The sequence below is a fragment of the Lactuca virosa genome, chromosome 4 (genome assembly GCF_052849685.1).
Source record: "Lactuca virosa cultivar CGN04683 chromosome 4, Lactuca_virosa_CGN04683_v6, whole genome shotgun sequence".
Lineage (NCBI taxonomy): Eukaryota > Viridiplantae > Streptophyta > Magnoliopsida > Asterales > Asteraceae > Lactuca > Lactuca virosa.
In genome coordinates this window covers 155,190,244-155,216,088 of record NC_136429.1, presented here as the reverse complement: position 1 = coordinate 155,216,088, position 25,845 = coordinate 155,190,244, and the positions used below count along the sequence as shown (strand labels likewise).

The following is a 25,845-nucleotide window of genomic DNA, read 5'->3' as shown; positions in this document are numbered from 1 at the left end:
TCAAAAGGTAATTGGACAGGTGGTTATTGTCGTGGAGAGTCTGTGACAATCCAAAATTTTTATCTTATACACTTATTCAAATCAATGAAGGCCAGACTCGTTTTTGCTATCCCTTAGCACTGTTTAGAGTCTATTTGAGTGTTCTAAACTTAGTACCATCAAGATAGGGGCCTAGAAATGGGAAAGCTAGATGCATATCAAGCAAAATCAGGCCAAACACTCCAACATATGGAGTGTGCGGCCACACACTTGTGTGTACGGCCACACACAAGAGTGTGCGGCCACGCACCCATCCCAACCGCACACTCTCCCATATATATTCAACACTTGTCATTTTTGAACACTTTTTCCCTTCTTCAAAGCTAGAACTCGTTTTTCTCTCAAGTATCATCCAAATCTTCATCTTGATCTTCATAAAAGTAAGTAATTCTTCCTTTTGATTTGTTGATACACGACCCTAACTAGCAAAACCCTTTGCTTTGATCCATGAAAACATCCATCTTTATTCAAGAACACACACTAGTTTTGGACCTTAAACACCCTTTCAAGCCTCTATAACGTGTATACACTTATCACAACTTGTTATATTCTAAGAACACTTGATGATATACTAGAAAAACACGATTTTATCATCTTCATAAAGGGTGTGCGGCCGCATACACCATGTGTAGCCGCACACACCCTTTTTAGGTCCAAAAATGGCAATGAACTCCATATAAGGCTAAAGCATGAAGTAAGAAACCTTCCTAGATGAGTCCTAAAGCCTTAAAATACGTTTTGGCACATTTCATAGGGAGTGTGCGGCCGCACATACATCCTGGTCGCACACCCTGGCCGCACACACACAAATATTGTGCATTTTGACCATACACTCCCTTGTATAGCCATATACCCCTATATACAATCATATATGGTTGTAACACTTCAAAATAAGTGGTTACTAGTCCCTAAGGTGGTTCCAAGTCAATAATTAGTTGTTATAAGCACTAATTGTATTCATATATGTATCATTATATGTTAAATAGGATCCGCGTGTGTGTTCAAGTCTTCACTAGACACTTAGCATCATATCCGACACTTTTATCCAAACCACTCACTACAGGTGAGTTCATACCCCTTAATCAACCTTTTAAATGATTTTAAATGCTTTTATGGGGGGGGATACAAGTTGATCTATTTTTGTTATTGTATCAATCACATGTGATTAATAACTACCAAACAAGTGGATTTCTTACTTTTCAAACTGTGTTATCAAACAAACAACTTCAAACTGTTTTACAAACTCTTTTACATATCAAATACTTCTACAAACTCGTTTACATATCAAATACTTTTACAAACTCTTTTACATGTCAATTACTTTTATTAAACTCTTTTAAACTTATATTCTGTTAATTGTGTATCTATATAGATATAGTTATATAAGTAGGATTGAAAGGACTTAGGACTGATAGCTCACCTTACCTCATGTTCCTTGTTTGGTGATAGACTTAGGGTATCGGTTGTTTGTCCGAAGGTCGTTTGAATCCTAGTTATATATTATGTATACGTATATAGATATAAAAGTTCCTTCTTTCAATTCAATGCCTTTGGGTAGCAAAGGTATACAAACATGTTCATACATACAAACACCATTACTAGTAAACTATGATAGGCGTAGTTTAGGAAGTTACTAATACTATTACTAGAACAATGAAACATACAAGGAGTCAGTTCATACATACATACTAGACAGAGAAAGAACATACAATACAGCTAGTACATACTATACATTACAATACAGCTAGTACATACTATACATTACAATACAACTAGTACATACTATACATTATTCTAGGGAACATATTATTATGAAAGACAGAGAGAACATACATACATACTAGACAGAGAGAGAACACACAATACAGCTAGTACACACAATACATATACAAGATTACTACTACAGTTATGTGAGCCACGTAACGGGGCATGGCATCACATGTCATGGCTCGTTTTGTATCCAGAATCTCCTTAAGTGGAGAGCGTTGAGTTTGTGTATAGATCTATACTGGATTGACTATCCTACACCTTGCTGCTCGCTACAGTGGGACTTGCAAGGGTGCCAAACGTCATTTCTTCCGACGTCTTACATCGTCGTGTTCTAAGTCGGTAGTATGGTACAGGCCGATCACATGGTACTTTAAATAACAAATGGTTTAAGGTAGTTAGTACAGCAGTAGTTACTTATTACAATACTACAATACTATTTTATTTTCCATTGCATTCACTTTGTGATATTCACGCAATGAACCGTAATGCAAAAACTATATTTTTGGTTAATGATAGTCAGATTTGGGAAATTACACACTCTTACAAGAGACATACACACAAACACTTGATGCCTTGGTCGAAGGCTACTTTTAGTAGTAAAACATAGGGTTTTCTAGGAAATTTAAACATTTTACAAACATACACAAACTTTTACAAATTTACACATTACATACTTACAAACACTTTCATACAAACACAGACACTAAAATACTTATGTTCTCACCAGCTTTAAAGCTGATAAACTCTTTCAAAATAACTTGTATTCTCAGGTCACCAGTAGATAGGTACCGGTGCCAGGTTTTTGAGAAGATGAAGCTCGTTCAAGACTCATCTTTTATTTTGATTTATGTTTTTGGTGTCTATTAAACTTGACAGAACACACTTGTATTAAATTATATTATTAATGCAATGGATGATGTTGTTGCTTGTTTACTACTTTGCATTGTTGTGATACTGTACATGATGTCCTCCACCCTTGAACGATTCCGTCGTTCCGGTTTTGGGGTGTGACAGATTAGTATCAGAGCATTGTTTATAGTGAATCGAGTGTATCAACCCATAAAAGATATACAAACTATAAACACAGCGGGATTTAAAATACTCTGATAAAGAGTTTATACTTTTAAATAATAAAATATTTAACCAAGTATACATACATGCATTCATACTAAAATCAGTGTCACTAGGACAGAACAAAAGTATTACGATTGTTGGGCAGCACAAGTAGACTTAGAGACATATAGTCAAATCTGGGAAGATATAGCCTGATCAACTATATTATCCGAGGATTGACTAGCATGTGCCTAATTGTGGTTGTGAGGTTGCAACAAGTCTAAAAACTTACCAACAATACCACAACGAAAACCTTAGAACAGAACATGAACTTAAAATACTATAGGGGTATTTTGTGTTACTATAAACTACTTATGTGCTAGATTCTTATATCCCTTTTCTCGCGTAGATAACATGGCTGGATTCCATCCCCACGACAACTTGTACTTCCCTAACCAAGGTAATGAAGGAGGGTTGATGCAGAGCCAGAAAATGATCACCAAATCCCTGTGGATGACCACCAGGCTGAAGGCTTTACAAATGGTTCTGACTCCGAGCCTGAAGTTGAGAACCTACCCCCGGTGGCTCCTGTCCCAAATCCTAACCCTCGTCCGGCTTTTCAAGGCCCGACGCCTCCATGGGTGGAAAGCTTGGAAACATGGAGCCAAGAACAGAATCAGCCCATACCATTCGACGGAGACCAAAGCTTTTATGACCTGAGCGAGGGAGGCTCAGCAGACAGAGTCTTGCCAATCCTGGTCCGCAGAGTGGCCCGAAACGAGATTCAGGGCAGGACAACTCTCCATCGAATCACGGAAGTTGACGCCAATGCGAGAATGCATACCCTCCGCACCATTCGTCTGGAAGATGCTCGGGAGAGAGCTAGGGGAGACCATGATACCCTGCAGCAAGAGCTAGCTGAAACTCGAGCTGAAGTCATAGAGCTCCGAGTACGCCAAAGGGTGTACGAAAGGCACCTACTTGATATGGAGCGTCAGCTGGCTTAACTGAGGGTTCACCCACGGGATAACCGTCACCAGTAGGAGATATTCTACCTTTCTTTCCTTGGTTGAAAGAATAGCCTTCCTGTCTATGCTCTAAGTACCACTTTTCTAAGTAACTAACTCTGTACTGTAAGTACTTTCTAGTTAGGCCAGTATGCCGTCAAAACTTTTGCTACTTCGGATATGATGTAAGACCTACTCCAAGGTCATTTTTCCCAAACGTATTACGTCTTAAATATCAATGATATTGACAGTCGGCTAATTTCTGTGCCAATCCTTGTTCAAATACTTTCTTTTGCTATCGTTAGAATCCTATCTAAACACCCACTTCGTCAAATTTTGAGCTATGGTGAATTAGCTCAAGGATTACTTCCAATTCTTGTCAAAGGTTGGATCCGGTTATTCACCAACCAATGATAGTCTAGTTCCAAATAGCAAATGTCTAGTAAACATTCTACGAACCTACTTCAACTCTTTTCCAGTACTGCATCATAGGGATGTAGGTCAATCCATCGAGGACAGTTAACAAAACAAAAACTTTACAATTACATGATTGAGTAGAATACATCTAGGGCCGACCATAATCACTCACAAACTCCTTTTCTTGTCAAATAGCAGAATCATGTCGTCACCTAGAGGTAATCCGCCGAACGACACAACCCCGATCCTTCATATAGACGCTGCCACCTTCCAAGCAGCGGTAACAGCCGCCGTTGCAGCTGTCTTTGCACACTACGACTCTGGTAACGCAATCGAGGCTGTGAAGGGTGTTGACAGTTCAAATTGTTGTAACAATCCGGGAAATCAACAAATGATAGCTGTTACCAACACCCAAGGCCACAAATCTGAGGGTAAGAAGCGAAGGCGTCAAGCCTATAGGGAGCGCAAGCGATCACAAAAACTTGCCACACAACAGCAACAAGTGGCGGCCCCTGCCACTTCAGCCCCGATCAAACTATATAAGGGGACACTCCCGAAGTGTGGCAGGTGTAATTTCCATCATCACGGAGTCTGCCATGATTTAAAATGCAGCAATTGCAACCGTGTGGGGCACACTACTCAAGTCTGTAGAACGCCAGCGCAAAACATCTCCCAAGCCACTAACATCGGAGTCAGTTCGACTTGCTATGGTTGTGGTGAAGCCGGTCACTATAATAAGAATTGTCTAAAAGGGAGGAACAACGAAAACAACCGTGTCCACATAAATCCGATCCGACACTTCACTTCCACCACTGATGCTGGTACAAGCCAGATATGTCATTTATGTGGTGAGATAGGACATCTCAAGAAGGATTTTCCAATAACAGAGAACTCTGGCGCAAACGGGAAGATACTAAGGATCACTGCTGCAGGAGAAACTACTTCGGACCCACGTTGAAATATTAGGGCGTTTCGTTTTAGTAGACTTATAAACTGTTAAAAACTAGTGCAACTCGAGTCTTATCTTTTGCGAGATCCCGTCAGGCAAGGGACTCTCGTGCTGCGTGTACTTGCTTTTGTAGTATACCTTGTTCGCAGCAATAGTCTTATAGGTAAAACTAAAGTACCAAAACTCTGTAAAAGTTGCACCATTATGTTTTTGTAACACCTTTATGAACTAAGTCTAATGCCTCTTATTCCGAGTAGTCCGACATTTGCATATAACTTGAGCAAATTCGACCCTCACAATACCCGTTTCATGCGTAAATTCTTTTCTCCGAAATCGCCTTTCTAGCAAAGCCGTCATTCCAGAACTCCGAGGTACTCATGTAGAGAGTACCTTATGTTTCGTACCCATCCCGAAGACACCTCAACAAACCTCCCCGGAGTACCACTCGTACAGTACGTCAAGTTCAACCCGAAGATCCATACGGTCGATCTATCGCTGGAGAAGGTATACGCAAGGGTGGTATATAATCAAGGTTCTACAGGCTTAGAATTGATGATTCCGCTTTAACTTCTTTTCCTTGTTTGGATGTGAGCTTAAAGAAGAATCATTTATTCGAATGCCTTTTCAGTCTTAATTATATACGACTCGTATACACGAAGCTGTGATTGATGAACCAAATATGACTTCTGATATGAACTTTAGGACGGAGACTGCCCAAGACTACGAGTGATCGTACTTCCATACGGATAAACTTAGAATCCAATCAAATGCCTTCTCACAGATCGAGACAATAGATTCAGGTAGAACAGAAAACTCCCAGGATTACCTCCGCAACGTCAAGTCGAATTTAGGATCGACTTAGTTCCAGGGGCTACCCCAGTAGCCAAACCGCCCTATCGTCTAGCACCTGCATTGATGCAAGAACTGTCCGATAAACTTAACGAACCGCTCAACAAGCTAACCATAAAAAATCAGTACCCTTTGCCTCTCATAGACGAATTATTTGATCGACTGAAAAAGGGCGAACTTCTTTTCAAAAATCGACTTAAGATCCGGATATCACTAACTACGAGTGCTAGGGGAGGATGTTCCGAAGACAGCCTTCCGAACTCGTTATGGGCACGACGAATTCGTAGTGATGCCGTTCGGATTAACAAACGCACCCGCAGTATTCATGGATTTAATGAATAGGGTGTGTCGTCCTTACTTGGATCAGTTCGTCATCGTCTTCATCGATGACATACTTATCTATTCTCGTAGTAAGGAGGAGCATGGTCGACATCTGCGACAAGTCTTAGAAACATTGCGTTCGGAGAAGCTCTATGCGAAGTTCTCGAAATGCGAATTTTGGATCCGAAGAGTCGAATTCTTAGGGCACGTGGTTAGCGAAGAGGGAATACACGTGGACCCTTCCAAAATCAAAGCCATTGAGAATGGTCAGATCCGAAGACACCTACAGAAATTTTTAAAATTTCTAGGTCTCGCAGACTACTATAGTAGGTTCTTACAGAACTTCTCACGATTCGCGAAGCCCCTTACAACTTTGACCCAGAAGGGCGTGGCCTTTAGCTGGGAAGAGAAGCAGGAGAGATCATTCCAAACGCTAAAACGAGCCTTGTGCACCACGCCAATACTATCCCATCCAAAAAGGAATAAAAGACTTTGTAGTCTATGGCGATGCGTCCAATTCCAGGGCTCAGTTGCGTTTTGATGTAACGAGGTAAGGTCATTACCTAAGCCTCCCATCAGTTGGAAACCCTCAAAGCTGGCTATGAAATTCGCGATCTAGATTTAGAGGGCATCATTAGGGAAGGTCGTTCAGATTAGTGGACGATTGAAAGCCTCTAGTGACCGACAGAAAAGCTACGCAGATAAACGAAGGAAACCATTGGAATTCCAGGTGGACGACCGTGTTCTATTGAAGGTCTCACCCTGGAAGGGCTTAATACGCTTTGGAAAGCGTGGAAAGCTAAATCCAAGATACATAGGGCCTTTCGAGATTCTCGCTAGAATCGGCCCTGTAGCTTACAAACTTAACTTACCTCGTGAACTCAGTAACGTACATTCTACTTTCCACGTCTCGAACTTGAAAAAGTGTTTGTCCGACGAGACTCTTGTAATCCCACTCGACGAGATTGAGATCAACGAGAGCCTCAACTTCGTGGAAGAACCTGTAGAGATCATGGACCGAGAGGTCAAGAAAACAAAGCAAAGCCGTATCCCGATAGTGAAGGTTCGCTGGAACGCCAAGCGAGGACCTGAATTCACTTGGGATCGAGAGGATCAGATGAAACTGAAATATCCTCATCTTTTTGCTTAGTTATTTGTAACTACTTAATTGCTTAAACTCTAATTTCGGGACGAAATTCTCTCTAACGGGGGGATGATGTGACAATCCGGAATTTTTATCTTATACACTTATTCAAATCAATGAAGGCCAGACTCGTTTTTGCTATCCCTTAGCACTGTTTAGAGTCTATTTGAGTGTTCTAAACCTAGTACCATCAAGATAGGGGCCTAGAAATGGGAAAGCTAGATGCATATCAAGCAAAATCGGGCCAAACACTCCAACATATGGAGTGTGCGGCCACACACTTGTGTGTACGGCCACACACAAGAGTGTGCGGCCACACACCCATCCCAACCGCACACTCTCCCATATATATTCAACACTTGTCATTTTTGAACACTTTTTCCCTTCTTCAAAGCTAGAACTCGTTTTTCTCTCAAGTATCATCCAAATCTTCATCTTGATCTTCATAAAAGTAAGTAATTCTTCCTTTTGATTTGTTGATACACGACCTTAACTAGCAAAACCCTTTGCTTTGATCCATGAAAACATCCATCTTTATTCAAGAACACTAAGAACACACACTAGTTTTGGACCTTAAACACCCTTTCAAGCCTCTATAACGTGTATACACTTATCACAACTTGTTATATGCTAAGAACACTTGATGATATACTAGAAAAACACGATTTTATCATCTTCATAAAGGGTGTGCGGCCGCACACACCATGTGTAGCCGCACACACCCTTTTTAGGTCCAAAAATGGCAATGAACTCCATATAAGGCTAAAGCATGAAGTAAGAAACCTTCCTAGATGAGTCCTAAAGCCTTAAAATACGTTTTGGCACATTTCATAGGGAGTGTGCGGCCGCACACACATCCTGGCCGCACACCCTGGCCGCACACACACAAATATTGTGCATTTTGACCATACACTCCCTTGTATAGCCATATACCCCTATATACAATCATATATGGTTGTAACACTTCAAAATAAGTGGTTACTAGTCCCTAAGGTGGTTCCAAGTCAATAATTAGTTGTTATAAGCACTAATTGTATTCATATATGTATCATTATATGTTAAATAGGATCCGCGTGTGTGTTCAAGTCTTCACTAGACACTTAGCATCCTATCCGACACTTTCATCCAAACCACTCACTACAGGTGAGTTCATACCCTTAATTAACCTTTTAAATGATTTTAAATGCTTTTATGGGGGGGGGGGGGGAATACAAGTTGATCTATTATAGTTATTGTATCAATCACATGTGATTAATAACTACCAAACAAGTGGATTTCTTACTTTTCAAACTATGTTATCAAACAAACAACTTCAAACTGTTTTACAAACTCTTTTACATATCAAATACTTCTACAAACTCGTTTACATATCAAATACTTTTACAAACTCTTTTACATGTCAATTATTTTTATTAAACTCTTTTAAAATAACTTGTATTCTCAGGTCACCAGTAGATAGGTACCGGTACCAGGTTTTTGAGAAGATGGAGCTCGTTCAAGACTCATCTTTTATTTTGATTTATGTTTTTGGTGTCTATTAAACTTGACAGAACACACTTGTATTAAATTATATTATTAATGCAATGGATGATGTTGTTGCTTGTTTACTACTTTGCATTGTTGTGATACTGTACATGACGTCCTCCACCCTTGAACGATTCCGCCGTTCCGGTTTTGGGGTGTGACAGAGTCCTAACACCGATTGGCTGTAACTTTACTTTGGAAGCCACCAAGTTAACAAACTCATTAAAATTAATATGGAGACTTAAATCACACCTCAACAAGTGTAATCAAACACTATATAATATATAACACCGATTGGCCCCCACGACCTTTTGGTAAAAACAGGACTCTAAAAATCTGATTATAATAACTCATCTTGAATAACATAATTGTATATTAAGATAATTTTTTAGAGCCCTAAACACATCTCATATGAAATAAAGGGGAACCCTAAATATGTAATCTGAAATGTAAACACATTTCAAATTGTTTGTCTAATCTGAATAGTCCGATATAAAATTAGGTTAGTTGGAAATTGACCATTTAAGAATAAATGATTATTTTTTAAAACGCTTATATTGGGATATGATAACGTTTCTTAAGATCGTATAATCATTGACGTGAAAAACAATTACTAAAAAACGACACTTTTTTGTACGCTTTCATTCGTGTGAATGGTCTCAAATTATCTCCATTAAATTCCATCGAGTTCAGGTATCCCACAGCAAAAAGTGTGGATGTGGGTGTGGTCTGGTCGTCCCCACGCGTCTGGTCGGCCTCCGACACCACGTGTCTCACTCTTCTATATATAGAAAAACCACATTAACGACTCGAATCTAAGAAAGCAACTTCTTTCTGAAAGTTAAACTGCAAGTAACTGCAGCCGCCGGTATACTCCAGCTACTCCGCCGTTCTCTGCAGAAGCTAGCAACAAAATCTCGATAATGGCGTCGGATCCACAGCAATTCGAAGAAGGAAGCACCAACGACTACGGATCAGAACTAAACACAAGCCCGACCGACGAGCTTGCGGCGGTCTCCGCCTTAGCAAGGTAAAACAGTATACACACTCTCCTCCGTCACAGTCGGCGTTCGTAGATGAGCTTTTAATCTCTTAGAAAAAAAAAATCAAATTGAACGCTACGGTATAAATTCAACTGTAGCGATCGTATTCGTGTGTGATTTAAATTTGGGGGAAGGAGGCATGAGTTCTAGAGGAAACTCAAAACCAGGTCTCGCTCCCCGTTTGAGAAACCTGAAATTGGAAGGTTTTCTCAGAAATAGTTTTTTGGTTTACCTCCGTCTCTGTTATAGCAATGGTATGCTTTGTTCTGTAGAAGCGCAGGGGAGTTGATGATAATCCAAACGTTACACCGTTTCATCGGGCCTGTTCTTATACCAATCCTTAAGCCTCTGATTCGTGAAATTGTAAGTTCTCTGTCTCTGTATGAATCAATATTGATGACCTCTTGTTGTTGTGCATTAGTAGAAGATAACCGATAGTCCATAAATTTCCAGGTAACAGAGCAGGTTGGATTGGCTAAGTTGGAGCTTTTGGCTAGAATGAAAGAGTAAATTTAAACCAGTTATTATCCAAATAAAGTGGAACCTTTAATTAAATGATCTTTTACTGATATACATGACTTGTATGATCATCAGGAACCCTGCAAACGAGGCAAGTACTTCAGTTCCCAAAAGATTAAAGCTACTGTTCAGAAACAGGATTTCCCTTCCAGTATACACAGGAAAGCGTCTTTCAGGAGAGAATGGAAGCACCATTGAAATAGTCTTGGTTGATGCTCTCACTGAGCAGATTGTGAATACTGGGGTCGAATCTACAGCAAAACTGGAAATAGTTGGTTTTCGTGTAGGTGATGATGGTGATGGTGATGATGATGGTTGGACATTTGAAGACTTTCAAGAAAGGATTCTGAGTGAAAAGAAAGGGAAACGCATCCTCCAAGGAGATACTTGCTTGCAGCTAAAAGAAGGTGTTTGTTTCGTGAGTAAGATTTCTTTTACTCATAATTCAGAAAACACCAAAAACGGTTTGTACAGACTAGGGGCAGGAATTGTGGATGCTGCGTTGATGAACAGAGTGGAAGTAGCAAGGACAGAAGCCTTTCTAATGAAGGATGGGCGCACTACTTGTAAGTATCATTCTAATATTAGTATTAAGATGGATCCAATTTGCATAAAAGTAATTGATATAGTGGTGTTAATTTGTGTGTAGATTATGAAAAACACCCCGACCCACGTTTGTCAGATAAGGTGTGTTGTTTAAAACACATCAGCTATAAGGGTCCACGCTATAAACAACTGAGAGATGAAGGAGTGTTCACTGTGAAGGATATGCTGACTCTTCTCTACACAGATCCAAAACAGCTTCAAGATGTAGCTACATATTTCTCTTATCTTTCTATTTCTGTTGATATAAGACCTCTACCTGCTTTTTCAGCTTCAAGGATACACCTATATCATCCACTTCCTCTAAAGAACATATTCAACAGAAAGCATTTTCTTTATTCGTACTAGATGCAATGCCAGATATAATGCCCTGTTTCTTGCGTAGGGAATTAGACTACAATTGCAATTAATGTCAACGGCACAAAAGTTGCAATTGTTGTTCCACCAAAAAAAGGTGGGACAGATCTCTCGTCCGTGCAAAAGACGTGAATGCCCTCCCTCCTCGTCATCCTCATCGGAAATACCCTAGAAAGCTTGTTCAGTCCAGTCCAGTTCAGTTGAGTCTCATCCTGTGTAACAAACACAGCCTAAATGTTTCTGACCTTCATTTTGCATGTATATTACAAGAGAACCTGCCTACTCTAGCTAATATTAATATAACGTATTTTATTTTGACATTTTGCAGATTCTTAACCTTAGAGCTTCTTCTAACATCTGGAATGACATTGTAAAAAATGCTCAGGCGTCCAATGGGATGTTTTTGTACCTTGATCCAAGTACACAAGGGAAAACTGGTGTAGTTCTTAATGCCAAACTTCAATTAAAGGGATTAATAGAAGAACCTCATAAGTACGTACCAGTTGACCAGCTAACTGCCAAAAAAAAGGTAAGTTGGGGCCTCTATTGTTTTTGGATTAAGTGCTGAATGGTTAAATGATGTCCGTATGAACCAAGTGTTTGCCTATTTCTTTTCTTTTCTGTGTAAATGACAATATTCACTCTTTAATCTCTATTGACAGGTGGACAATAAAGAGTTAGTGGTGTTTGCATCTAAACACTTTAAGATGCTCCACTCTTTCGAAGATGAAACTTGTCTTAAGGAACATCTTATTTTGTGCTCATTATCATTACCATCTCCCAACCAAAGTTTGGGGACTTCCAATGTGATTGATGGACCACCAAGAAATGGTCTCACAGACAATTCTAATAAGTCAAACTCACTAGTAGCCTCTGAATATGAACGGGGGAAAGGAATAGTCCATGTTGATAATGAGATGACATATTCAGGGAACTACCATGAAGAAGATATGTCAGCTTTAGAAAGTCCAATCACTGAACAGCATGCCCATAATCCTACAGAGCCAGGTACCTCTTTTCAGGATGTTGAGTCACCAGTGCATACGTGTGAGCATATGAACAATTCAACTGTCCTTGGTCAGTGTATGGACTGTTTGTTCAATGACCCAAATTTCCTTGAAAATATACACGACTTTCTAAACCATGATTCTTTGAATTTCAATTCCAACTCCGATGTTATGATGGTGACTACTCAGACTGTTTCCATCTGTACTATTGAACGTGCCCGGACAAGATGGACAAAAGTGTCCAAATTGCTTAGGCGGAATTCCGTAAGGGAAAGGATTATTAGTCTTACAGAAGGGATTCAAGCTCTCAAAAAGCAGAGGTGTTGTTAAAATGGTATGTGATCATTAATCACACAATTCAAGATTGTTTTTCCATTGCTGCCTAATGAATCTCATGTACAGTTGTACCATTCTTTTTTTAACTCTTATGTTTGTAGCATATATTTGGTTATTGATGCTTTTGTCATTGTAAGCAAATCACAATTCTTACATGTATATATATTCAGTTATTATTGCATCAAGTTGCTATTGTATAGTACAACATCTCTGTGTCATGCCTTTAAAATAGACGGACATGAAATCTTGCATCAATTATTACATCCTACAACTCTTGCTGTCATTGCATATTTCATCCTGCCAATTTTGAACCAGTAAATTAATTTCAAAACTCTATTACTAGATGTTGATAAATTAAACAACCATTTATAAAATAAATACCAACCTTTTTCTTTCTAGCCTCCAAAACTTCTTCTAAAGGTGGTCGACCTAAATACACAACAATGTTAACCAGTGGAAGAAAAACTAAGGACATATGTATGAGTCTAGCTAAGTTGACAAACCTGTGACTTGAAGACGATATTTAGCCCAAACACCATAAACAGCATCGGCTATTGTTGCCACCTGTCGATAACATGTTTTTAGGATCAATGTCCAAGTGTCACCAACGCAAGCATGACAGGTGTGATTTGGTGAGATGACTTACAGGCTCGTATTTGGTAATTGCATAAACCCATCCAAGATCAACTGCCTCATATAACTTCCTGAACGCCTGCACAAGTTTTTTTATCATGTTAAAGTACAAAAAACCATATGAGTAACCAAAAGCAACTTAGAATAATACCTCAACATTAGTGATTACAGTTCCATCAGACATGATTGCATGAATCTTTCCCATAGCCTAAAAATGTTGATAGATGTTATAGTACTGCTATGAACTGGCTTTATAAGATAAAATCAAAACAAGAACAGACAATCAAAAGCTTCTTGTATTGAGTAAAATCACTCAAAGACACCAAATAACATGGATATAACCCTAATGTTTTGCTAGTGATTTGAGAGCCTAGCCTCTCCCAGTGCTAAGATTACCAGATTTCACAAAAGATAATGCCACACTCCTGTCCTCTTCCCTCTTGTAAACATTTTTTCATAACAAAATATATTAAACAAAATACCTAAATTGCCCCTCCACTAATAAGATTCTCTTTATTTGCTGATTTGTCTATATTACCCTTGTCTAAATACGTGACTGAAGTGGATGTGTAGCAAACAAAAAGAATGGGACAAGATATTACTAACATACAGTTTCATAGTCTAGGCCTTGATTATCCTCTGGTGAATAATCGTCTGAACTTATATCAACAAAGTTGATTGCTTTGTAGTTCTTATTCCTTTCCTTTAGAATGTTAACCTAGCAACAAGAAACATGATTAAGTTTAAATAATGCTCGAATTGATAAATCATGGTTTTTGTATATACAGAACTGCATACCTCACGCATGCAAAGTGGACAATCACCATCATAAAGCATTTTAACCTTCCACTTTGGGGGAGATTGCATTTGATCTCCATTTTCCCCTTTCGTTGGAGTTATAGGATTTGTTGTTGCCTCTTGTATTGCTCGAACAGAAAATCGGAATACTATTACCATTGACAATAGTATGTTAGTAATTAGTGAATAATATCTGTAATTGAACTATTAAAGCTTTATTTGATTATAGAGGCAAATTGGAAGGAAACCAGATTCAGTAGTCAGCAGTATCAATAACTACGTTGAATTTCATAGAAATGTTCGTTTATACATGTGGGATTAAAAAAACAATCGAGAATTCAACACATACTTGAGATGCAAAATACACAAACATAACTGAGATCAATTACTGATTGGTTTACCAGTTGGAGAAAGAGGGTAAGAGATGGATCGATGACGATGATTTGAAGCAGAAACCACAAATGGCCGTAGATACAAATTCGCAGGCGTCAATTGTCGCCTTCCGATAGAACCTGCTACTGCCCTAAACGCCATCGAATTGTTTGAATTCACCTACGTTTTCCCCAAAGAATCGAGTGTTTTGAACTCAAAATAAGGAAGGAGGAGCAGATGGCGGTTTTAGTGGTAGTTGTACGTGGCGCCACCTTGTTCATCCAGTTTTCACCAATCGCGGTTTCACCTCGTGTCTCATGTACACGGTGGAACACTAGCCACTACGACATGTTTACGAGAACCAATCACCATGTTTACTGAGAACTGATCACAAAAACAAAAAGTACTTAATAGCTCAAGGCCGGAGGGTGTGGTGCCACCAAAACCGCACTTCCTTTCCCGCCACATAAGCGTCGTGTTATTTTTTACCACACAAGTGTGGTTTCTTGCCACACCAAGGGGTGGTGCCACACATTTATTTTCTTTTTTTTTTGTTTTTTTTAACTATTTTAATTTAATAAAACTTATTTGTTTGGCATTAAAAAAATTTCATAAAAACTTTTTAAAAAAAAAAAAAAATCCTACAACCCATTTGTTTCATCACTTGAAAAAATATAAGCCCTAAAAATTTAATACTTGTCCTCTTTTGTTCAATATGCTAGGAATAATACAAATTAAATAAAAAAACAAATTAAAAAATTAAAACAACAAATAAATATTCCCTTGGTTTGTTTCATTTGTGGGTTTTGTAGCCCAATAAAATGTTTAAACGAGCCACAGATGAGAAAGAATCCAGCAAGAGAGAATATATATAGATTGAATAGTGTGGTAATAGAGAGCCGTGGAAATGAGGAGTGCAGTTCAAACCGCACACAAGGGGTGGTGTGCTACAAGCTGAGGTGGCAAAACCGTGGGTGTCACCACACCCACTCCCTCTAGTCTAAGGGAGTTTTGGAAAAAAAAGTGTTTGGATTATTTATTCCAAATAAGTTATTTTTAATGTTTTACAAATTTTTATTTTATGTGTGATAATAAAACAATTTATCAAAAACTACTTAACTAAGTCAACAAGTAACTAAGAAAATGACTTAGCAAAAAATAAAATCTCCAAAAAAATCTTAATATTTGGGCCGGTATATACAAAAGTCTTAAATTTTATTTTGTTAACAAAAAGTTCTGATTGTCGGATAAAAATTCGAATCAGCTTTTTTTACCGGTAAACTATTTTTTTACTCGATTATATCCAGAAAAGTCTTATTATTTTGCACAATTTATGAAAAAATCATATTTTTTTTCCTTTCAACTTTTTTACCCTTTAACTAAAAAACTAAAAATTTCTTGATTGAAATTTATATATAGATTAATTTTATGTTCCCTTAGGAACAGTACCTGAGCAGGGTACTGTTCCTTGGGTTAGTTAGTATACATCGGTTAGTTTAATCCCACCGATCAACCGCCTCAAATGTTTACGTCTTCTAATTTTGGTCTCCTCTTCCGCTTTCGTTTTGTCTTCATCGTCTTCAGCCTATACCGCCACCAACCCACTCCCGGCGCATATTCCACCGATTTTCTTCTTTTCAGTGGAATCGAAGCCTAGCCAAATCAGGAAGCCTTCGTCTACACAACGATGGTAACAAGGGGTTTCTGTAACGCCCGTAGATCAGGGCTAGTCAATTAAGAGACGATAAACATCAAAAATGACTTTTTGATGGAAGATTATTTAAATGATTAATCTTAACTAAGTTTTAGTATATGTTACAAGGATTTCGTACATATAAAGAACGTCGAAATCCGAGCTATAACGAAGAAGTTATGACCTGACGAAGTTTCACGACAAACCGGCACGGTGCCGAATGTCGTAAAAAGTGGGTTTTTGATAAACTACTTTTTAACCTTAGTGATCTAAATGAAAGTCGTAGTATTCGTTAAACCGAGAAGTTCGATAAAAAGAACGCCAAAATCTGACTTCGTATGAGGAAGTTATTATTTTTCTAAATTTCAGCTTAGCAGTAGACAGCTAAAAACTCGAATTTTAGATCGAGTGATTTTTAGCCAACACAACCTAAATGAGAATCTAAGATCTCGTCAATAGTAGTACAACGGTAAAAAGTCTGACGAAAACGGACGCCGGATGAAGAAGTTATGGATTTTTAACGGATTTTCCAGTCCCGGTCTGTTAAAAATAATAATATAAAAATAAAGTCAAAATTTTCCGACGAAGTCTAAACGAAAGTTGTAGAGCATAATTTTCTCTACGCGTGCATATAAAGAACGTCAAAAACGGAGCCCGTATGAGAAAGTTATGGATTTTATAAGATTGGGCACAATTTTCGAGAAAAATCGCATGAATAGTGCCAGCCACTGGCCACGTGTCCGAAGCTGCTGCATGGCACGTCCGAGAAGCGACGCGTGTCGCACAGGTGTCCGAAGCTGGTCACGTGATCTCGCATGCTTCCCTCGTGACCCGACCCGCATGTTAGCTCCTGATTCGACCGAGGGTGCGGTCCAATGAACTTCCGACGCGCATCGCTGCTGTTGCCCCGTGTCCGAGGTGCTGGCCCAATCCGAAGCCGGCATGTAGCCTCCTCGCATCCGAGCCTCGCCGAAGCAGCCAGCTGGTCCGAGCCTCGCAGACACGTACCTCTCCCTCCTCGCTTCGGATCCAACCCTCGCTGCTATAAATAAGAGGGTGCGAACCCTCCCGGCTAGAATTTAAGATTTGGCATTTTTCACCTTTTTTTCAATATTTTCACCATTTTGACGTCCCCCGAAGCTCCAGTATCGATTATAACCCCCGGAATACGCCCCGAAGTGCCCGAAGACCCGGAAAATTTATCTTTTCGGTTTTGAAGCCCGACCCTTCGCAGAGCCCAGTTTCTCAATAAAACTCCCGATTTTATTCGAAACGATCGTTTAGGAAACGAATTGCTGCCCGATTTTCATTAAATCAGGTGAGTGTATAGTCACTTTCATCTTACACATAGATATGAAGTATTTTATATAAAATACGTGCTATGTGTATATATGTTGTTTGTTTATTTGAGATGGATGTTGAATGAGTGTTTTATACATGTTTAAAATGATTTAAAATGTATAAATATATTTTATCTTCAAATATGTTGGGTAAAACATGGGTAGATAAAGTATGAGGGATAAAAGTACAGTATAGATGTACGTTGGTAGCTATGAATTTAGTACAGTATAGATGTACGTTGGTAGCTATGTATTTAGTACGTTGGCGACTATGAGACGTAGTGCCTATTGTATAAACCCCGACAACTATGAGACGTAGTGCCTATTAGATAAACCCTGGCGACTATGAGACGTAGTGCCTATTGTATAAACCCTGGCGACTATGAGACGTAGTGCCTATTGTATAAACCCTGGAGACTATGAGACGTAGTGCCTATTAGATAAACCCTGGCGACTATGAGACGTAGTGCCTATTGTATAAACCCTGGCGACTATGAGACGTAGTGCCTATTGTATAAACCCTGGCGACTATGAGACGTAGTGCCTATTGTATAAACCCTGGCGACTATGAGATGTAGTGCCTATTGTATAAACCCTGGCGACTATGAGACGTAGTGTCTATTGTATAAACCTTGGTGACTATGAGACGTAGTGCCTATTGTATAAACCCTGGCGACTATGTGACGTAGTGCCTGTTGTATGAACCTTGGTAGTAATGGACTTTGGATAAATTCCTTAGGTCAATCCTGAGGAATGATTGGATGAAGGATAGTCGATTCTTGATCGACGTTTGTTAGTGCTTGTAGTATAAACCTTGGGCAGCGATGGACTTCGTGCCTATTCCTTAGGATGAATCCTTAGGAATGAGTGAGATTTGATTCTTAGGGTAAATCCTTAAGAAATAAATAAGATAATGGGGATTGGGTAATTGGGTTGATTGTTTGATGTTTAAGCATAATAAATTATTTATTGTGGGTTGAAAACCCTATATGCTCACCAGGATCCCAAGCCTGACCCACTCAGTTTGTTTGTATCACAGGTATCGATACGAAGTTACTTTACACTGAGAGATTAAAAGAGATGTAGATCACTAGTGTAAGTGAGTGTAAGTCCTGTTTATGCTTATGTTTCTGTATTGACGATGACATCCCAATGGTTTAAGTGAATAAAATACATTTCTTCAGAAATGATTTGATAATATAATTATCATGTTTTTATGGGAACAAATTCCGCAACACCTTTTAAAAGGATTACTCTGAATTTATTTTAAAAATCATAAACGAAATCGGTCTTTTCTGGCCGAGAAATTAGGGGATGTCACAGTTGGTATCAGAGCATTAGTTTAAGCGAACTAGGAATTTGTAGGATTTCTAGACTTAAACTTAGAATGCTAAGCGATGATTGTGAGATGAGTGTCTGCTATATTTTAGACACGAGCACAAGTTTATTTTAGGAAAGATGCCTAAAATGTTTTATGTGTTAAATATTTTATGTTATAGCTATAAGGATGCCTTATATGCTATTATTTGTTCGGATCTATGGTCTGTTGCCGACCGGATCTGGAAACTTTATGTGTTTAGGATTCTAAGCGTATGACTACGATATTAGAACTAGCATGTAAACGTTTCGAAGTGATAAGGAGATTTATACGTCGATCGTAAATAAAGCTTTCCTATCTTAAATTCTCGCCCAGTACACCGAACGTCTGCTTGGGTGTACAAAACGTTATGGTGAAGACGCGTAGAGAATTGAGTAGATGGAGGAAATGAAAAGCTTATGATAGTGAATGATACATATCAGAAGATATCATAAGAGTGGTATCTTGCCTTTAGAATATGTCTAATAAAATAACGGAACGTTTAGAGGGGTACGGTACGTCTGAAGTACACCTTTGATTGGCAGGATGATGGAATGATTGGTGTAATTTTTGAAGTTGTCCCATCGTCTGGAATTTCCATCACCAACCAAGTTGAAGTAGAATTGATGATTGAAGATACGCATGGAAGAAGTCCTAGTAGAGTCTAGGAAAATTTTATGATTAATTGGACACATTCGTATGTGTTAAATTGTTTTGTGATTTTAGGACTTGGGGACTGCGAGACAGTACTTGGGACGAGTATGAATAGGTGTGAATAGTAGTAGAGATCTATACTACTGGAAGCACAGGACTCACGCTTCGATCAGGGAAAGTCACAAGGTTACCAAGAAGCTAGTAATTGGTCTCGTTTTATTCAAGTATGTCGTTACCATCGTTTCGGTAATGACTAATGAGATGATTGATATTCTGACCCTAGTGGTCATATCAAATTGAGTCCGACTACGATGAGTTTGTTACATGGTTCAGAGAACCAAGTTCGATGTAACATCTGAATTAAGTCAGAAGATTGAAATCAATGCGATCAATAGCATCGCGCTCGTTGTTAATGAAGCTTGTAGCCAGAAATGTTATATGATAAAATGTGATTATATCACATTAGAATATGAAGGAAGGTGTATTCCATTCTGGAATTTGACTCAAAGAGACTTGAGTCTAGGCGTTGCATCATCCGATGAAAGATCATTAGAATATGACCCTGTTAGAACAAAGTTCTTTTAGTATCGTTAGATTCTATGCAAGCAAACAATTAAGAACGTAATCAAGAACACAAGAATGGCTTTGAATATGTCGAATGATTAATACTTCAACACCTCAGAAGAGCTCGATTAAGAACTTCAACTGTAGAGGTGTTTAGGGTTACAAAACAATGAACGTAATTATCAACCTTAACTAATGCATACATGCATGCATATATATGGTATAACCCTACTAGATAATCATGGATGGACAGGCCCAATCCGGATACAAAACAAAAAGCCCATGATGCAACACAATTAAACTCAACAATCTCCCCCTTTGCGTCAATGGAACCGAAAGCTCACTTCGGCTGAGCTGCAGAAGACTTCTTTATTGTTTTGAACACCTTCGGTATGATAGCCAGCAAATGATGACGGAACGTTATGTACCACCGAAGCATGTCCGTGAAGTTCTTCTTGTCTGCTTCTGAATTCTGCTTGCACCGATGAACAATGTTAATGATGTGCTCCAAGCAGTCAGCTGAGAATAAATGTTTATCAACAAGAGCGAATAAAATTTTGTGAGCTTCGCCTTTTGTAAACATCACAGTAAGATGTGTTGAATCTATTTGCCCCATCTTCATTTTATTTACATCTCCTGGTTTCGGTGTTGGCTTGATGGTCGGTTTCTTGTTCATTACTTTCTTTATCTCTTGATATATAGCTGCAACCTCATGGATGTAAGGAGCCAACATCCTCTTCAAGTGCTCCAAAATCGGTTCATATTCCCTCGGATTTGTAAGCAGAATATTGAATAATAAAATCCAATCATGAGGATTTAGATTTGGAAGGTCTGCTAGGGAAATAATCGACACCGAGTTTGCAGAGCCTTGTGTGATTTTAAAATTGACATTTATAAACATCCCAGCAGACGTAGGTTTCAGTACCTTGACAGTGATTATCTTATGTGCGCTCCATGTCAAGTACTGCGGTTTTCCATACTTCAGATAGAAATCAATAAGCTCTCGGTCAACCTTTGGATGAGGAAAAGGAACCTCAGTAGTCAAATCGAAACAGTGAAATGTGAACGCCTTTCTTGTTATCGGCATATCGAACTGCGAGTCCTTAGAATTATCACAGTCAAACGAAGCAACAGGTTCCAACCAATAAACACTTGGAAACTCTATAGCTTGATTGATAAGTGCCTCTTTAGTCCATAAGGGAAACAAGGCCTTCTTGCAGTTCAAGGCATCTTCTTCTTCCTTGTTTCTCCTTTCCCTCTCCTCTGCGTCCCTTGCAACCTTCAAGGTTTCATCAAGCTCTTTATCTCTCTTCTTTCGCTTAAGAGCCTCAGCAATAGTTTCACCAGATTCGTTGCTTTTCTTGTCGACCAGAACCTGAAGCTACATTATCCTTCAGTTCGGTTGTAACTTTGACCGTCGGTTGAGCAGTTTCGGTTTCAGTAACCTTCGGTTGAGGAGCACCCTCTCCCCTTGTTTTGGAGCAATAAATCTCTCCGAAACACCCTTCATCTCATGTAACAATGCAAGGGCGGGAAGAAGTTTGGTAGTGAGGTGATTCCGAATGTTCAAAGTGAGGATAGGATCATGAGCACCAAGAATGTTGGTGAGCATATCCTTCACATCCCCTGCACAACTGCGAAAAACAGCTCTCTCTGTCTTCAACAAACCAATTTCTTTATCAGCGTGAGCTAGTTGAACCTTCTGAACTTCGATCGTGGATGCTTGTCGAGCAAGTTCTTCCTTCATAGCACTTTCTTTCGCCAAATCAGCGTGAAGAGATTCAAGGCGAGAATTCACCGAACTGATAAGTGAAGAGTTCTCGGCTTGGATAGAGGAACGCACAGCCTCAAACTTTGTTTGTTCTTCTTGAAGAGACTTGGAGAAAGAGTCCACAGAAGCATTCACCTTTGCTGCATTCGTATCAACATGCCCTTTAAGTGACTCAAGAAAGATCTGAGTACTATGAACAATTTCATTAATATCAGTGGTGGCCTTTTGGCAAGAGGAGGTAGACTCATTAACAGCTTTAGTGGATTTTTCAATTGACTCTGTATATTGTTCAAGAGCAGTGTCCAAAAAGGCTTTAAGCACAACACCACTATAGGACTTGCTGTCTTCAATCAATTTATCCAATTTCTCATGAATGCTTTGCAAGTGTTGACGTGTGACAGGAGCATCATCATACTCATCATTAGCACCACCGAGAGTGGCACCGGGTCGGTTGAAGGTGAGGGTGAAAGGGGTGTAGAAGTAACGGGGGGTTCTGTTTCAGTAGTCGCCCCCGTATCAGATACGTTGACTCCTACTGTTGGTTCAGGAATAGTGGGTGTAGTGGATTGGGAAAAAATAGGAGTTGAGATGGGAGTTGTAGAAATAGGAATAGACGAAACTAGTGGTGATGATAAGGAAGTTGTTGTTGGAGATGTGGTAGATGGGGGAATAGGAGGAACCGAAACTGGAACTGTCTGTTTCGGTGATGGAGGTGGGGTAGGAAGTTTGTTATGAGGAGATTCGGTTGGAGTAGGAGATCGGGGAGGAGTGTTACCTCTCGGTGATGCATGACGAATTTCCTCTTCTTCACCTTCCTCGCCATTTTCTGAGCTAGGAGGAGTAGGACTCTTGGACCTTTTTGCCATCTTTTTAATCTTCTTCGGTTTAGAAGAATCCCCTTTATCAGACTTTCGCTTCTTGGTCTTGGTAGGCTTAGACTTATCCTCCTCTGTTGTCTCCTTCTTGGTAGAGGCCCGTTTCCCTCGGTTACTAGGCTTGTCCACAGCATCTAGGGCAGCCTGCTGTTCAGGAGATAGAACTCTCGGTTCCTTGGGAGGAAGTTTTCGATAATCAGCTATGAGTTTACTTTCGGCTGTAACACATCTATACATTGTCTCAGGGATAGAGCCAATGTGAGGGAACTTCAGAGGATCAGAAATTATGATTTTCTTGGTGTGAAACGTAGCAATAGATGCAACTAGGGCATCCTTCATCACCGGAATTTCCAAAGAATTTATCGCCCTTCTGGTAATGAGAGTCCAGAATCGTGCACATGAAATTTCAGAATGCCTCGTTGTAGTGTTGAGGCTTTGCACGACTTGAGACCAGATGATCGTCCCATAATCAAGATTGAGACCATTGTAAAGTCCGTAGAGAAGGGTTAGGAAAGCCTTGCTGGTGCCATCAGATCCAGCACTTCTCTCCGCCAAACTCTTGATGAGAAGAGTAAGCATTCCATTCCATGGGGAGGGTAGGCATGACTTCTTAACCTTCGTTATTGTGGTAAGCACGTCAGTGTATCCCATTTCGTACAGCATCGAGAAAAGTTGAGTAGTGGTGATGAAGTCTGGTGAAATAACAGATGAATCCACAACTAGGTGCAACAGGGAACAAAATCTCCCTTTCGAAATTGAAGTTTTATGAGAGTGGATTTGGAAGTAGATTCGTTCCTTGTTCTTGTCATAAGATGCAGTAGAGTAAACCTGTGATAAAAGAGACATTGGGACGGCTTCCACCTGTGTTAGGGCTAGAACCAGTGGAGAATACTTCAAACACTCAACCACCTGCAGCATATACGAATCGTACAGAAACGGATTGAGTTCAATAATCATGTTCTGATTGGGCTTGATCGAAAGCAATGTGGACGAAGCAGTCTGATCGTGAACGGATGAAGAAGTCGCCATTGTTGATAGAAGAAAGAAGATGAACAGTTTGAAACTCGCCTTGTAATTTTGAGAGAATTTGTTGCTGGTAAAAGACAAATAAAAGTAGAAACCCCTTATATACCGTTGCTAGGAGAGAGAAAAATCATCATGATAATGACGCGGTCACTAAAACGTCGCCTGAAAAAGCGCGATGTGACAGGTTGGTTACTCCTAGGTATACGTCAGCACGCGTGGGTAGTGAGACCGTTCAAATTCACGCGCCCAAATTCTTATCCTCAATCGTCGTTTGAAATTCAGTTGCGCTCCAAGATATAGAATTACCCCTGTTTCTCCAAAAGATAAACACAAATCGAACTAACAGCAACCAGAATGTTGGAAAATTAAAATTTTTGTGCAATAGAGTGACAAAAGATAAAGAAATAAAGCAAATGTGTATTGGATGTGAGTGATGTCTCATTATAAGACAGAAAGCAGGTGATTCCGGGCAAGAATCGCTTCCTTCAAAGTCAAGAGAGACTTGAAGTGCTTGTGTGGGTTCCCGTGAAATAACGATCAAATGTTTGTAGAGAAACATTGAAAGGCTTCTTTTTAAATCATTGGCTTAAGGTGGCTTATCTTCAACCGAACGTCGACGCTTAACATAAGACCGAACATGGGAAGAAGTACTTGTAAGACCAATGTGGTCTGTTGAACAAGTAGGTAGGATATATTTTATAGTGACTAAAGAAGATATAGAAATCTCAAAAACAACAAGAAACTGGATCTTTATGGGAAGAAAAAGCCTTGGTGTTAGACAAATTCATAAAAGATCACTCAAAAATAAAAATGAGATTTCATTTGGTAACCAGTAACATCTTGAATATGACAATTCACCGTCAATTCGTTGTTGGTGTTGGATTGTGGGTTTCACTCAGTACGTGGTATACATATCTAAGATCATAAACACAGATTTTGTGCAACCATAAACCTCAGTGGTAAAAACTGAGAGTCTCAAGGGTTACAGTGATGAACCGAAAGTTGATGGAGAAAGTAAGGAGGGTGGTTAAGGAACCGAAAGTACCTTCTTCTATAAAGACGTGACTAAGCTAGAAAAACTCTTAACTCATATGAGAAGAGTAAGGTAGCTCTAGACGGAGTTGATCTGAACAGCCTGATTGGGAAGAAACGATAGGTAGAGATCGAATCATTAAGGCCTTGCTCTAAGTCGTAGAGGCTTTGGTCAACATGCAGCAACATGCTTCTATGGACCCTTAACTAGTTCTTATGGAAATGATTATACCTGTCTTAGCTCCAAATTCTGTTGCACTGATACACGTGTGACCTAATGAAGGGAACAAACAAACAAACACACCACACAAATTTTTTTTTTTGGATTTTTGAAGTTTTCTGAAAAATAATAAAAACAGAAAAAGAAAATATTTTTGGATTTTTGAAGTTTTCTGAAAAATAATAAAAACAGAAAAAGAAAATAAAGTTGCATAAAACACTCTTTGAACAAAATGTACAACCGAAACCTTATCTTAAAGGAATGAAGCGAAATAGACCGAGCGGTCGGTTCATTTCGGTTCCTTAAAATTCTAGAGCAGAAATAGACCGAGCGGTCGGTTCATTTCGGTTCCCGAAAATTATGGAGCCGAAATAGACCGAGCGTTCGCTCCATTTCGCTTGTCTAATTTTTAGGTGTTGAATTAAGGATTCGGTACCGACTCTGCTTCCATCATTCGCAAGCCTTGCAGAATTTTATTGAAACTCGCTTCAGGTAAGGCTTTAGTGAATATGTCAGCCAATTGATCAGAGGATCGAACAAAATGCACTTCCACGTTCCCATCTTCTACGTGA

The 25,845-nt window shown here is 39.3% G+C and overlaps 2 protein-coding genes across 2 annotated transcripts; one reads left to right on the top strand and one right to left on the bottom strand.

Annotated features, from left to right (window-relative positions):
- Nucleotides 1-9,759: 9,759 nt before the first annotated feature.
- Nucleotides 9,760-13,123, top strand: LOC145107582 (calmodulin-binding protein 60 A-like). The gene is made up of 7 exons (XM_079044485.1): nt 9,760-10,103; nt 10,389-10,479; nt 10,570-10,622; nt 10,711-11,201; nt 11,285-11,445; nt 11,924-12,124; nt 12,258-13,123. Exons 1-7 carry the CDS (start codon nt 9,997-9,999, stop codon nt 12,930-12,932), a joined length of 1,779 nt encoding a protein of 592 aa, XP_078900611.1. The 5' UTR covers nt 9,760-9,996; the 3' UTR covers nt 12,933-13,123.
- On the bottom strand, nt 13,046-15,106 carry LOC145107583 (Putative thiol-disulfide oxidoreductase DCC). The gene is made up of 8 exons (XM_079044486.1): nt 14,771-15,106; nt 14,370-14,518; nt 14,182-14,289; nt 13,723-13,779; nt 13,585-13,650; nt 13,442-13,502; nt 13,324-13,367; nt 13,046-13,235 (listed from the first exon to the last, which is right to left on the bottom strand). Exons 1-8 carry the CDS (start codon nt 14,901-14,903, stop codon nt 13,197-13,199), a joined length of 657 nt encoding a protein of 218 aa, XP_078900612.1. The 5' UTR covers nt 14,904-15,106; the 3' UTR covers nt 13,046-13,196.
- Between the last annotated feature and the right edge of the window lie 10,739 nt (nt 15,107-25,845).

Excerpts from the sequence above, each read along its gene's own strand:
- LOC145107582 (XM_079044485.1), top strand. The coding sequence starts at position 9,997 with ATGGCGTCGGATCCACAGCAATTCGAAGAAGGAAGCACCAACGACTAC. Across the intron at positions 10,623-10,710 it reads CTTTTGGCTAGAATGAAAGA|GAACCCTGCAAACGAGGCAA; the intron begins GTAAATTTAAAC and ends TATGATCATCAG. Across the intron at positions 12,125-12,257 it reads AGCTAACTGCCAAAAAAAAG|GTGGACAATAAAGAGTTAGT; the intron begins GTAAGTTGGGGC and ends CTCTATTGACAG.
- LOC145107583 (XM_079044486.1), bottom strand. The coding sequence starts at position 14,903 with ATGGCGTTTAGGGCAGTAGCAGGTTCTATCGGAAGGCGACAATTGACG. Across the intron at positions 14,519-14,770 it reads TTACCCTCTTTCTCCAACTG|TATTCCGATTTTCTGTTCGA; the intron begins GTAAACCAATCA and ends CAATGGTAATAG. Across the intron at positions 13,368-13,441 it reads ATATCGTCTTCAAGTCACAG|GTCGACCACCTTTAGAAGAA; the intron begins GTTTGTCAACTT and ends TTGTGTATTTAG.